Genomic DNA, 15,057 nt, shown 5'->3' with positions numbered 1-15,057 from the left:
CTGGTAATCCATCTGCAATCAAGAAAGGCTGGATGGGCCCCCACTTCCCCATTGCGACCCATCTAGTTGGTGCCTGCCAAGAAGCTTGAGCGCTGGCAGCCCAGGAGTCTGGAAGCATCTGGCAAGAGCTGAAGTCTAGCTAGCTGCTAGCTTGTCTCCCCTTTGCTGAGACAGTCAAGCTACAGCTAATTTATGGTCAGGACGTCACTCTGGATCTCGTGGCTTAATTGGGTCTGTAAATCACTCAGCTTCTTCTTCAACCCCGAGAGGGCTGAGAGAACAATGGTTTCCGGGCGCAGAGAGCCACAGGACTCCACATTGTAGTAAAACCTAAGAGGCGAGAGTCCAGTGAGAACCCTCTCTGAGGCAGGCAGGCAGCTGGAGCTTTAACCAAGGGCCAACCCTTCCCCCCTTCTGGTCTTGACTCCTTACCCATCAGGAATGTGATCTTGCCCCACAGCTGACCTCCCTTCATCCAAAACCTCTTACACACAGTGGGCCCAGCTCACTTTGTAAGCCCTCAGAGGCTGTAGCTGCCTCAGAAAGATACTGTAAAAAAAACCCTAAAAAAATCCTCAAAACATGGACGTGTTCTACTCTGAGGAAAACAGGGGAAATCAAACACGCAGTGATCACGGCTACAGCACATCCCATCCAAAGCTGCCAGCCATCGGGGGTAAAAATCAGGAAAGGGACAAGTTGCGTAGCTAGGAGGCCCCCTCTTGCCCAAAGTGACCCCAAAACTCAACTCACTGCCATTGAGTCGATTCCGACTCACAGAGACCCCCAATGGAATTCCATGGCTGTGGATTTTTACAGAAGGAGACTGCCTCATCTTTCTTCCATGGAGTGGCTTGTGTGTTTGAACCACCAACCTTTTGGTCAGTAGTCAGTGCCTGAACCACTGCACCACCAGAGCTCCCCAGGGGATGATGATAAGCTGCCCCGGGATATGCACATCATGGACTTAGAAGTTATTGGCTCCTCCTCAGCTTATGGGAAATGGAAGATGAGAGGGTCTCCCTAACTCAGAGCCTACCCCTATCCCCGCCATCCTTCCGCACTTTGCCTTTAAGCGTCAGGCCGGGGCCTCACCTCTCTGGCTTGCCGTTGGGGTCGTAGGGGGCCTGGGACTCATCTTCATCCAGCTCCGAGTACTCACTCTTCGGCCTGAAGTCAAGCACAGGTCAGCGCACGGCTGCCGCTTTTATGGCACGTAGCTCCTACCAGGCTTATCCCATCACCAAGAGCCACTTCCACACCCATCACCCTAAATATCCACCTAAACTCCTGATGGGAACATACCACTCCTCCGGCTTAGGGTACACTGTGTGCCTCAGCGCATTGTCTGGATCATATTCAAAAGCCACCCCTGCAGTAGGGTTCCACTTGGCATGTTCCTTGCCAAAGCCCTTTTTGGCATAGGCTCGAAGTCTCAGCTCCTGCCCCTTTCTGAGTTTGACAATGAGGATGTCTGTGGGGAGAAGCCTGAGTCACTTAAGAGCCAGGAGAGTCCGTGTCCCTCCCATGTTGGCCTGGTAAGCCACTGAAAGTCCACACACATCCAGAAAAATGTATCTAGAGCAGTTTACACGGAGGGCAGGCAGCACGAAGCTCCCCCTGTAGCCTGCAGACCCGCGGGGGCAGACGTCTGCACACTCACTCCAGCCCCTTACCGTCCTGCTCCACGTAGTCATTGGGGTCATTGTCTCGGTTCCGGGATGTTACCTGTGGGGAGCCCAAACAGAAGAATGAATTAGCTGCTCGTGTCCCTGGTCACCTCTCTGGCAACGTCCTTCTAGCACCTCCAGATGGCGATCTGCCAAACTCGGCAGCATGCCTGGGAATGAGGTGGGAGAAAGTCCTACTAGGACACTGTGCTGTGACTGGACTCTAACCCCACTTCACAGCATTCTGGTAGTCTTCTCAGTCAAAAACAATCCCAGCACCACCCAGGGTCCTTGGGTGACAGCATACAGCACCAACCGTGCCTCTGCCTACCCAGCCAGGAAGCCAGCATCAGTGCTTCAGACACTCAGTTAAAGCAGAGTAACCCAGGAAGTCAGCGTCTTGAGAAGCATCCATCTCAGTGTGGCCCACTGAGAGCCAGCAGGCGAACAGCAAAGGTGCTGGGCAGGCAGGATGCTCTGAGACACTGACCGGGATGACACGGGGGCTGTTGGAGATGAGGTCTCGAGACGTGACATGCCGAGTCTGGTCCTCATTGCAGCGCACATCAAGGGTGAACTCCACCGAGCACTCGGGGCAGAACTCTTCACACGTGCAGTCCTGCAGCAACAGGAGAAGCAGGGATGGGTGGATGGAGGTGTGGCAAATCCTGGCGTGGATCCCTGCTCCCAATACGAGCTTCTCCAATTTCATCCTAAGTTAAGAAGGGGTTGATCGTGGTGTCGAAGCACCTGGGGCCTTGTCAATCGGAAACATCGTTCTCATGAGCTGCTCAAGTGCAGACACTTCCAGCTTAGAGACAACCTACATACACACTGGCACCCGTGCTTCCCTTCCTTCCCTCCCCTCCCCGCCCCACAGCTGCCAGCCACCACTGGGAAATGCTCTCCTAACAGCTCACTTGGCCCTCAGAGCACTTCTTTGGAGAAAACTCTCAACTCAAACTCACTGCCGTTGAGTTGATTCCAACTCAGAGCGACCCTCATTGGGTCTCCAAAGCTGTAAATCTTTATGGAAGCAGATCACCTCAGCTTTCTTCTACAAAGTGGCTGGTGGACTCAAACCACTGACCTTTTGGTTAGCAGTTAGATGCCTTAACCACTACACCACCAGAGTTCCTTTGGAGAAGCAAGACTACTAGTGAGAGGAGGATATTTCCAGACTAGAGTTCAGCTTCCTATGAGCTAAGTGGACTAGCTTGGGAAAGTAGCCATCATTTAAAGTAAAACAGGGAACACGAGAGGAAAGTACAATCCAAATTCTAGAGCACTTAAAAAAAAGTATGGAAAAGTTAGTTCATGGACCCAACTACAGAACAGTGTAACAAACTGCCACACGTAACCACCACTCAGCTTCCATAATAATCAATGCAGCGCCATTCTTTACAGAACTGACTTTTGAAACCACCCACCCCCATGTTAGGGACTATCTGTTGCCATTTAATTTCAGGCAACAAGAGAGTTTCTAGAATACAATCAAACAAACAGTTCTCCCCTCACATCCAACAACCCTGGAGTCTGAGATAAGGGAGAACAAACAATGAGGGGCCTCAACTGGACAGGCTACAGTCCTACCCTGGTGAGGCAGGAGACACCTCGAGCCCACCCCATCTCACTCACACCCACCACCCTACATGCCTGCCTGCACTCAGAGAGAAGTGGGTGAGAATGACTGAGACAGAATCATTCTCTTAGCAAGAAATACGAAACACAAGAATCAAAATGTAATCGAAGATAAAACATGCCAAGGCCCTCAGCCTCACACACACAAGTGTTCTGTACACCAGGGTTCACTGCAGCACCATTCACAACAGCCAGAAGGTGGAAACATCCAGATGTACATCCACAGATGAATGAATAAACAAAATGTGGTCTATACACACAATGGAATATCATTCAGACATAAAGAGAAATGAAGTTCTAATGTATGCTACAAAATGGTATGCTGGGTGACATAACCAAAAACGGTTATGAAAACGGTATGCTGGATGACATAACCAAAAAACACCAAACTCACTGCTGTCGAGTTGGTCCTGACTCATAGTGACCTCCTTGGGTTTCCGAGGCACTATCTCTACGGAAGTAGATTGCCCAGTCTTCCAAGGAGTGGCTAGTGGGTTTGAACCTGACAGCCTTCTGGGTAGGAAATGCCTTAAGTGCTATGCCGCAAGAGGTCAAACATAAAAGTCAAATATTGTATGATCTCATTTGTATGACATGCCTAGAAAAGGCCAATACACAGAGATCAGAGTTTATTAATTGATACCTGGGGCAAGTAGGAGGGGTAAAAGGAGAATTCTTGCTTAAGGGGCACTGAGTTTCTGTTTGGGGTGATAAAAAACTTTTGGAAATGGATAGTGGCAATGGGTGCACATGTTGAACATAATCAGTATCATCGAATTATGTATGTAAAGATGGATAAGAGGACAAATGTTTTGTTATACATAATTCACCATGATTGAAAAAAAAAGTAGTGAAGGACAAGAAGACTGCTTGAGATTATGAGAGACTAAAGAGATAAAAGAACCAAATGAAATATATACACACTTTGACTAGCTCATAGCCCCCTACACAAAAAACAATGAAGGACATTTTGGGGACAACTGGGAAAATCTAAATCTAACTACATGAAGATATTATCAGTTAATGCTAATTGTCTCAACCCAGTGCCAGAGTCGATCCTGACTCATAGTGACCCTACAGGACACAGCAGAGCTGCCCTATAGGGTTTCTGAGGCTAAGACTGCAAACTTTTATGGAAGCAGACTGCTACATGCTTCTCCCGAGAGCAGCTGGTGGGTTCAAACCGGCACCCTTTCAGTTAGCAACCAAGCACTTAACGACTGCACCACCAGGGCTCCTCTAATGTCTTAGGTCTGATAACAGTGTTATGTTATATACAGAATATTCTTCTTAGGTGATGCATGCTGAAGGAAGTAGGGGAGAAGTTTCAAAATGGTCAAGCAAAAACAGTATCTACCGAAAATAAAGCAAATGCAGCAAATATTAATAACTGGCAACTCTGGGTAAAAAGTAAATATTCTGCACTGACCCCTGTCACTTTAGTTTTGTGTGTTTCACTATACATAAATTGTATTTCAATAAAATTTAAAAAAAAAGTAAATATTTTGTTACACATATTTTACGATTAAAAAAAAATTAGTGAAAGATAAGGAGACTGCTTGAGATTAAAAGAGACTAAAGAAATATAGGGAGCTCTGGTAGCATAGTGGCTAAGGCACTTGACTGCTAACCAGAAGGCTGGCGGTTCAAACCCACCAGCCACTCCTTGGAAAGAAGATGCGGCAATCTACTTCCATAGTGATACTGCCTTGGAAACCCAAGGAGGGGTCGCTATGAGTCAGGTCCGACCTGATGGCACATAACAACAACAACAAAGAGATATAAGAACCCAATGAAATACACATGACTGCCACAGCGCCTTCAAAAAGTAAATGGGTGCTTACTATTCTTTTTCAACTTTTCTGTAAATCTAAACATTTTCAGAAAATAATAAGCAAAAAAGGACAAACACATACCATCTTAGATAAACAGAATAATAATTTTAAAAAAATGCAGCAGAGGGAACTGCTAGGTCACCAGACGTGTGTTTATATAAGATCTTGCCAAACTGTTCTTCGACTGATGGTACAACTGTCCCCATCAGTATGTGTGCTGTTCTATTTCTGAAAAATTGGGAGATGTGAAGTGAATATGGAAAAATGTTGGAGGTAACAAGCTGTTTGGTAGAAACATAGGTATTTGTTACTGTTTGCTCCATACTCTTCTATGTGTTTGAATATTTCTTTTAAAAAATACATCTCTATTTACAAGAAACATCAGATTAGCCACAACAGAAATGACATGCCCATTATAAATGAGCATTCTGGTGTGTACTCCCCTCTTGTGTGGCTGGCTTACACCTCTTGAACCTGATCAACCTGAGGCCCCATCAAACCAATGCCAGCCTCAGGCATCAGATCCCATCTCCACACTGTCTTTCTAAAACTACAACCTAGTACAAGCTGGAAGCAAAGATGTCAGGACAAAGCACTCTGAGAAATGAAGGCACTCCCCCCCCACATTCCACACACTCAGCCAGCATACCCGGGAGTACTGCAGCTTGTCCACAATGTCGTCACTAATGAGGGGAATTAATCCTGAAAGACACAGAAAAGCACTTTAAAGAAGACCAAGTAGTTAAGCCCAAAGAAGAACCTACAAGGTCCTCGTGGGTGAGGTGGAAAAGGGCGGCTTCCTCCTCTGAGACAAGGAACAGCCCCCCAAACCCAGCACTCACCAAGTCTGTGAGCAATGAACCCCCGAGCTAGCACTCACCAAGCCTGTGAGCAATGAACTCGTCATGAAGGACGGAGGAATTGGCGTCAATCTGCACCCAGTCAATGGCTGAGAGAGGAGGGAAACAGAGGTGCAGTTCAGTCACCAAATTCACCTAAAGACTTAGACCAGTGGTTCTAGGATTGAGGAATCACCAGACGGTGACTCAGCTGCAGAACCAGGGGGTTCTCTGTACCAACGGGGTGGGAACATGTTTCTTTGAGCTGAATATATCCGTAAGAAGCATTTAAGTCTGCTAGCTTAGGTCTAGGAGCTCTGGTAGTGTAGTGCCTAAGGCATATGACGGCTAATCAGAAGGCTGGAGGTTCAAACCCACCAGCCACTCCTCGGAAGGAAGACTGGGCAATCTACTTCCATAGTGATACTGCCTGAGAAACCCAAGGAGGGGTCGCTATGAGTCGGGTCTGACTCGAAGGTACATAACAACCACCACCACTGCCTTAGGTCTGCCGACACTAAATCTAAGAATACAACTAGATGGGCACGTAGTTGGAGTCAATCTCAGACTGGCCCATATCTCATTTTATGATGTAACCAGCACGTCATTATCACTCATTCTACTAATGTTTATGGAATTCTTTTAACAGGTAAGACCTACTAAGCAGAAAATCCAGTCCCTACTAGGAGTGAGCTAGAAGGAGGGAGAGGGGCTATATACACCCTACACACACTTTACTTAAAACACACATGTTCCTTTATACATCAACATTTACACGTAGGTCAAGTGGCACTGTAGCCCAACTGCCAAACAAATGCTCTCAGACATTCAGAGGTCACAAGAGGGCAAGACATGGCAGGCCCCTAGCTGCTTCATCTTGTGATGCTTTCTATGGCTTCTCCAACCCAAGCCATTTATTCACCCCCATAAGGAACAGCTTTTCTGCTTCTGCCGCTTTACTTTCCCTGCCACGCCCCCACCCCCTTATCCTTTGCTACTCCCGACACCAAGGCGTGCCTGCCATGACACAGATGCAAATACTCCCTTCCTTTGAGCTCTTCCCTCAAAGAACTCTGTCTGGACTTCTCTTAAGACAAGTGTCACATGGGCCTCATGTCATACTTGTGTATGTCTTGTCTCTACCTCTAGCTTTGAAACTCCCTTGAGGCAGGGTCTTGACACCTCTTTATATTCCCAGCTACAGCCAAGACTCTAACAGGTGCCCAACAGTACTGGGAGAACTGAGTTTGTAGAAAAAGCAGAATTTCGATGCAGAACGTTAGGGCTGCATCATGAAGTCCAACCCCCTCATTTTACTCCTGACAAAACTGTGGCCAAGACATAAAGTGATCAGGCAGAGGGAGGACTAGCTTTCTTGCTTGGAGTTGAAGACGTGATGGGAGGAGGGTAGATGAACTACAGTATTTTCTTGTTTGGCAAACACTGTGCCTGCTTACTTCCCTAAGAGACTACACACCTGATGTACAATCTAGGACTTTTATTATTTCTTTTGCCTAACCTAAACTCTCTGAGCAGACACTTGAAAATACTTTTGTATACTTGTTAATATATAAAATACCTGAAGAGGCGTGGCTGGGACCAGAGAAGAAATAGATTCTCCCTCCTCTAAGTGTCAAAAGCTCAGTAGATATGTTTCTCTTCAACTACTCATCGAAGTCTACCTTGTATTACTGTTATCTGTGGATTCATTTTCCACGCCTGGAACTTCCCTGTGAGCTCCATGAGCCAAAACCCATTGCCCCTGAGTCAATTCCAACCCACAGTGACCCTGTAGGACATAGTAGAACCACCTCCGAGGGTTTCCAAGGCTGTAAATCTTTACGAAATCCAATTGCCACATCTTTCTCCCATGGAGATGCCGGAGACTGAACCACCAACCTTTCAATTACCAGCTGAGTGTTTAACCACTGTGCCACCAGGGCTTCATTCCATAGGCCCAAGACCTCGTTTTATACAGGTTTGTACTCCCAGTACCTAGCACCATGCCTGGCCCTTACATGCACCATATATACAACTGAAAAGGCATTTTTAAAAAGAAAAATGCCATCTACCAGTACTGAGCACTCACTACATGCAAGGCAATGAGTATGGATTTCTCACTTAATCCTTGCTAGCACCCTGATAAGGCAGTTGACTGCTAACCAGAAGGCCGGTGGTTCAAACCCACCAGCCACTCCTTGGAAGGTAGGCTGGGCAATCTACTTCCACAGAGCTACCTACCCCCTTGGAAACCCAAGGAGGGGTCGCTATGAGTCGGGGTCGACTCGACAGCACATAACAACAACAGGACCCTGACAAGCACTATTCGTGTCCACATGTTACTATGAGGAAACTGCAGCACACAGAAGTTTAGCATCTTGCCCAAGTGTCATAGAGGTGGTAAATGAAACAGTATCTGAAGCCAAGTCAGCAGACCCCTGAGCTCACACTCTTCACCAATGCACATGTAAAGGTGGAAATGAACGGCCTGGGAGAACCTGTGGTCAGCAGTGGCCGCTGGGCCGACGGGACGTGGTTCGGACAAGTTCCCACCACCACCCTCTGCTCAGCAATCCAACATTCGTCGCACTCCAGGCGGGCGCCAAGAACTGGAGGCAGGACGTCTGTGCTGGGTGGGTGGGAGGAGACAGACGTGAGGGGGCTGGTCACCAAGCAAAGAGGAGGCAGGGGTCGCTTACCTATAATGGGCACCTCAGCGATGAAGACCCTCCGAATAGAATTGGCCACCCTGAGGGATGACAGAGAAGCAGAGTGAAGGCGTCACCGAGTTGGCAGGCCGGCCCCTCGTCTCACGGTTCCCGAAATGAAGACCCGGGTACAGAAGGGGCCCGTTTGGGGAGGGACCACCCTCGCCCCGGTCCCCACCCAGCGTACGAGGCCTGACAGCACTCCCGGAGCCGCCATCCTCTTCCCTCGGTATACAGCCTTACGCTAGGTCCGTATTCTCGATGATGAACTTGACATTCTCGTCGGTAAGCTCAGTGATCCGCACCGTAGGCTGGTTCGCGTACGGCATGGCGTCGCTCACCCAGGCTGGCCTCCGCAGTTACCTCCGTTGCGCCGCCGGCGCCGGAAATCAGACAGCCAGCGCGGCCCCCGTCGCTTCCGCAGACGCGCTCACAGCGCCGCCTGCCGTTCGGAGGCTGGGACTCTGAGGGCCAGACGTTTAAAAGGCGTGTTTGTAAATCCAACCGGCTTTAAAATGTACCAGAATCCACACTGGAGAGTAAGTTGGCAAAAAAAAAAAAAAAAAAAAAGTGCATACGCCCTTTGACCCAGCAATAACAGTTTAAGAATTATCCTGCAGAAGTATTGGCACTTGTAAACAAAGGTACAAGAACAGTGATGCTTGCTGCAGTGTTGTTGGTAAACGAATTGTCCAGTGATAGAGATTTGGTTAAGTATACACACATAGGAATACAACTAAGCCTTTTAAAAGAATAAAGTAAATTTGTAAGTTCTACGGAAGAATAATACTATACTTTTAGCAATGAGTATGCTTCAGAAAAGTACACTTAAATGGTAGGCATGCATCTTTTCCCTTCCAACTTCAAGTCCAGATCAACCACATGGCTTCTCAAACTGCTACGGGGGGGGGGGGGGAGGACAGCTCTTTTGGCAGATGGAGTGATACTTTTTCTTGAGACAATGAGAAAGGGTTTAGAGAGCCCTTCCTTCACTGTGTGTATAGTGGGCTGAATGTTCTTGTTAGACGCTGTCGAGTCTGTTCCAACTCACAGCTGCTCTATGTACAACAAAAGGAAACACTGCCGCGTCCGTCAGTCATGTGCTGTCCTCACAACCATTGCAACGCCTGAGCCCATTGTTCTGTTGATGTGTTACTGTAGCTGTTGAATTGTCTTCAGCAAAATTTTACTTGCATGCGATAATAATGATACTTAATAATTTACACATTCTGTTGGGTCACCTTTCTTTGGAATGGGCACATATATGCACCTCTTCTAGTTGGTTGGGAGCTCTGGTAGCATAGTGCCTAAGGCATCTGACTGCTAACCAGAAGGCTGGCGGTTCAAACCCACCAGCCACTTCCCGAAGGAAGGTTGGGCAATCTACTTCTGTAGTGATACCGTCTCAGAAACCCAAGGACTATGAGTTGGGTCTGACTCCATGGCAATGGTTGCCTTCTAGTTGGTTGGCTACGTAGCTGTCTTTCAAATTTCTCAACATGAGTAAGCACCTCAACATGCATCTGTTTATTGTAACATTTCAATTGGTATTCCATTGATTCCTGGAGATGTGTTTTTCGCCAATGCCTTCAGTGGTTGGACTTCTTCCTTCAATACCATTGGTTCTTGATCATGTATTACTTTCTGAAATGGGTGAACATTGACCAGCTCTTTTTGGTACAGTGACTGTATTTCCTCCATCTTCTTTTGATGCTTCCTGTGTCATTCAATATTTTTCCCATAGAATTTTTCAACATTGCAACTCAAGGCTTGAATTTTTTCTTCAATTCAGCTTGAAAAAGTCGAGCATGTTCTTCCCTATTGGTTTTCTAACTCCACATCTTTACACATTTTATTGTAATACTTTACTTTGTCTTCTCAAGCTGCCCTTTGAAATCTTTTGTTCAGCTCTTTTACTTCATCATTTCTTCCTCTTTAGCTTCTCTGTGTTCTAGAGCAAGTTTCAGTCTCTTCTGACAACTGTTTTGATCTTTTCTTTCTTTCCTTTTTAGTGACCTTTTTGTTTTCTTCATGTATGATGTCCTTGATGTCATTCCACAGCTTGTCTGGTCTTCTTCGATCATTAGTGTTCAATGTGTCAGACCTATTCTTCAGAGGTGTCTAAATCCAGGTGGGATATACTCAAGGTTGTATTTTGGCCCTCATGGACTTATTTTAATTTTTATCAGCTTCAACTTGAACTTGCATCTGAGCAACATCTGTTCCACAGTTAGCTCCTGGCCTTATTCTGACTGATGAAATCGAGCTTCTCCATAGTCTCTTTCCACAGATGTAGTTGATTTAATTCTTGTGTATTCCATCTGGCAAGGTGCACATACATAGGCACCATTTATGTTGTTGATAAAAGGTATTTGCAAATAATAAGTCATTGGTCTTGCAACATTCTATCATGTTAACTTCAGCAACATTTCCATCACCAAGATTTTTCCAACTACCATTCCTTCCTATTTCCAACTTTCACATTCCAATCACCAGTAATTATCAATGCATCTTGATAGCATGTTTCATCAATTTTGGCTGCAGAAGTTGGTAAAAATCTTAAATTTCTTCATCTTTGGCTTTAGTGGTTGGTATGTAAATTCAAATAATAGTTGTATTAATTGGTCTTCCTTGTGGGTGTACGGATATATCCTTTCACTGACAGTATTGTACTTCAGGATAGATCTTGAGATGTTCTTTGTGACAATGAATGTGACACCATTCCTCTTCAATTTGTCATTTCCAGCATAGTGGACCATATGATGGGGGTTCTGGTGGCATAGGTGCCTAAGGCATTTGGGGTAGTTATGTTTGTATGTCAACTTGGCTGGGCCTGGTTGAGTGGCTGGGCAGATGGTGGTAGTTATTCCCCAGGATGAGAGTGGCAATCAACTCCATGGTGGGATCTACCACAAGCAGCTGAGTGGATGTGATCTGCTTCCTGTATATAAGGAGAAGCCTTGGGAATGGTCTCCACCTTATGGCACGCTTGGGCCCTGCATGTAGCCGTGTCATCGTTCAGCAGCCTGCCATGCTCTGCCGACCTCAGGTCTTACAATGGACTTAAATTAATGGCCTGCCATGTAGTCTGGTAACATCAGGACTGTGCCATTTTATTTGTCAACCTTGGCCTTCTCAGCCTCAACAGCCAGCAGCTGTCTGAGTGAAGAAATGTCTCTATCTTCAATGGGCTGGGAGCTGGAGGCAGAGCTGGACCCCAAGGCTGAGGGGCTTTCACCCAGCCCCTAGAGCCTGGCACTTTGAACTTGGACTCAAAGCCTCCAAATTGTAAGAATAAACTCCTGTTGTTCAAGCCATCCCATTTGTGGTATGTTCTTGTCAGAGTAGCACCAGGTAACCAGAGCAGCATTTGACTGCTAAATAGAAGGCTAGTGGTTCAAACCCACCACCCACTCCTCGGAAGGAAGATTGGGCAATATACTTCCGTAGTGATAGTGCCTTGGAAACCCAAGGAAGGCTCGCTATGAGTTGGATCCGACTCAACAGCAGTGAGTTTGCTTTTTGTTTTTAGACCATATGAGTATCAGATTCAAAATGACCAGTATCAGTCCTTTTCAGCTCACTAACCAAAATACCCAAACCCACTGCCACTGAGTCTATTCCAATTCATAGCAACCTTCCAGGACAAAGAACTGCCCCATGGGGGTTTCCAAGGCTGTAAATCTTTACAGAAGCAGACTGGCTCATCTTTCTCCCATGGAGCAGCTTGTAGGTTTGACCCACTGACCTTAAGGTTAGTGGTTGAATGCTTTAACCATTGAACCTCTAGAGCTCTTTTCATCTAATGCCTAGGATATCAACCTTTATGCAATCCATTTCAGTTTTCACAACTTCCTATTTCCCTAGATTCATACTCCGTACATTCCACACTCCAATTAATGGGCGGGCTGTAAATCCAAAGACATGAGTCCTTGTGAGAGGCACCCAGAGAAGACACACAAGAGGAGACTGCAGCTGTTTCTTCTCATTTTGAGTCATACTACATCAGCAAACAAAGGTCCCAAAAGCTTTATTCCATCCACGTCATCAGGTTGGCTCTGCTTTGAGGAGGCAGCTCTTCCCCAGTAGTATTTTCAGTGCCTTCCAACCTGAGGGCCTCGTATTCCAACACTGTATCAGACAATGGTCTGCTGTTGTTCATAATGTCTCCACTGGCCATGCTTTTCAGAAGTAGACTGCCACATCCTTCCAAGTCTGTCTGGAAGCTCTGCTGAAACCTATTCACCATGGGTGACTATGCTGATGTTTGAAATATTCGAGGTATAGCTTCCAGAATCATAGCAACACACAAGCCACCACAGTGAGATAAACTAATAGATGAGTGATGGAGTGGGCTGAATTGTGGCCCCAAAAAAGAGTTGTGTCCTTGTCGTAATCCCTAGAACCTATGAATATGACAGTATTGCAGATGTAATCAGTTAAGGACCTTGAGGAGATCACCCTGGATTATTTGGGTGGGCTCTATGTGGAGAGCCCTAAGTCTTAAAGGACTGTTTGGGACGTGGTGAGTGACTAATTGAGCAATGGCTCTCATAAATAGGTTGATACTTTCAGTGTCCCCATAAGGACTAGGACTGATGGGCCCTGGGTTTTGTGGGTTGATGCTGTTAAGTGTCCCTGAAAGTTGGGCCCTGCTCTTAGAACACCATCAGCCATTTTCTCCCTTGTGTTGTTCAGAGAAACAGCAGGTGCAAAAGAGGCATAACCTTTGATTGAACCCAGAATATGCGGAAGCCAATCTAAACTAAATAAGTTGCTAGGGAACATAGGTTTCTAGGGGATATAGAAGAATGAGTATAGAATTTAAGAGGTTATGGTGACCTGAGTTGTGGTGACTTGAGTTATGGGAACAGGAATGTTAGTTTAAATTTTAATATGCCAATTGTGTATGCATGTACTCTTTTTTATACTGATTAACTTGTGATTGATTGTATGACATATGAATTGTGCACTTCTCCCATGTTAAACTTGTATATAAACTTGAGAATGATCATAATAAAATTGGCACTGCTTTGCAATGGCTCTAAGTGTCCCTCCCATTCCCATCCTTTAACTTTTCTCTCATTTTTAACTCATTCTCTTACCCCCTGTTCTAGAATTGTTGCGCCGGCCGCGACAGCTCTAAATCCAAAGACATGAGTCCTTGTAAGAGACACCCAGAGAAGACACAAAAGAGGAGACAGCAATGTGATGATGGAGGCGGAGATTGGAGTGATAGGGCCACAAGTGAAGGAATACTGCCACCAAAAGCTGAAAGAGGCAGGTGGAAAGGAATCTCCTCTTGTGCTTTCAGATGGATCACTCGTCTGCAGACACCTTCATTTCAGACTTCTGGCCCCTAGAACTGTAAGAAAATTGATTTCCATTGTTTTAAATGAAGAAGTTTGTGGTAATTAGTTATGGTGGTCACAGAAAATTAATAGAGCCTAAAGGAAGAAACCACACAATTGATAGAGCAACTTTATGGAAATAAATCTGAAAAACTAGAAAATCTAGATTTCTTATAGTCTTGCAAATTATTTATGATCAGTATATACACATCAGTTTGTTCCTTTTAATAATTCACCATATGAATGTATCATAACTTAATCATTTCCATACTAACTCACTGCCATCAAGTTAATTCCAACTCATAGCGATCCCCTTTGAGTTTCTGAGGTGGTAAATCTTTATAGAAGTAGATTGCCCAGTCTTTCCATGGAGTGGCTGGTGGGTTTGAACCGTCAGCCTTCTGGTTAACAAATACCTTACGCACTACGCCACCAGAGCTCTAGTTCCATATTGATGGACATTTAAATCATGGCTAGTTTTTGAGTATACATAGAGCTGTATTAGGAGCTCTGCTGGTGTAGTGCCTAAGGCATTGACTGCTAACCAGAAGGCTGGCAGTTCAAACCTACCAGCCACTCCTCGGAAGGAAGGTTGGGCAATCTACTTCCATAGTGATACCACCTTGCAAACCCAAGGAGGGGTCACTATGAGTTGGATCCGACTTGAAAGCATTGAATTTTTTTATTTTTTTTTTTTTGGTTAGGGCTATCTTACCACCTTGTTCACAGTTGTTTGAGTATCTATAGAATCAATTTCTTTGAAGTAGAATTTCTGGGCAAAGTGTACATGTGTTTTTGAGAAACAAGAGTCAAATAACCCTCCACTGATGTTCCCACTCACATGTGGTTTCCTCTCTCAACACAGGATATCATCAAACATTTTAATCTTTGATAATCTGGTGAAAAAAAATCTCACTGAATTTTTATTTAATTAAAATGTACAGATTTCTATAATCAAATTGTTCTCTAGAAAGACTTTACCAAGTTCATTGACAGGTATTAAGAATGCCCTT

General features: G+C 45.6%; 1 protein-coding gene across 1 annotated transcript; it reads right to left on the bottom strand.

Moving 5' to 3' along the window:
• Positions 1-185: 185 nt before the first annotated feature.
• On the bottom strand, positions 186-9,022 carry POLR2C (RNA polymerase II subunit C). The gene is made up of 9 exons (XM_007947465.2): positions 8,937-9,022; positions 8,685-8,734; positions 6,027-6,095; positions 5,796-5,848; positions 2,161-2,289; positions 1,677-1,728; positions 1,306-1,474; positions 1,096-1,170; positions 186-330 (listed from the first exon to the last, which is right to left on the bottom strand). Exons 1-9 carry the CDS (start codon positions 9,020-9,022, stop codon positions 186-188), a joined length of 828 nt encoding a protein of 275 aa, XP_007945656.1.
• Positions 9,023-15,057: the final 6,035 nt, after the last annotated feature.

Source organism: Orycteropus afer, unplaced genomic scaffold, assembly GCF_000298275.1.
Source record: "Orycteropus afer afer isolate SDZICR_OR568_19922 unplaced genomic scaffold, OryAfe1.0 scaffold00009, whole genome shotgun sequence".
Taxonomy (NCBI): domain Eukaryota; kingdom Metazoa; phylum Chordata; class Mammalia; order Tubulidentata; family Orycteropodidae; genus Orycteropus; species Orycteropus afer.
This window is presented reverse-complemented; position numbering and strand designations above follow the sequence as displayed.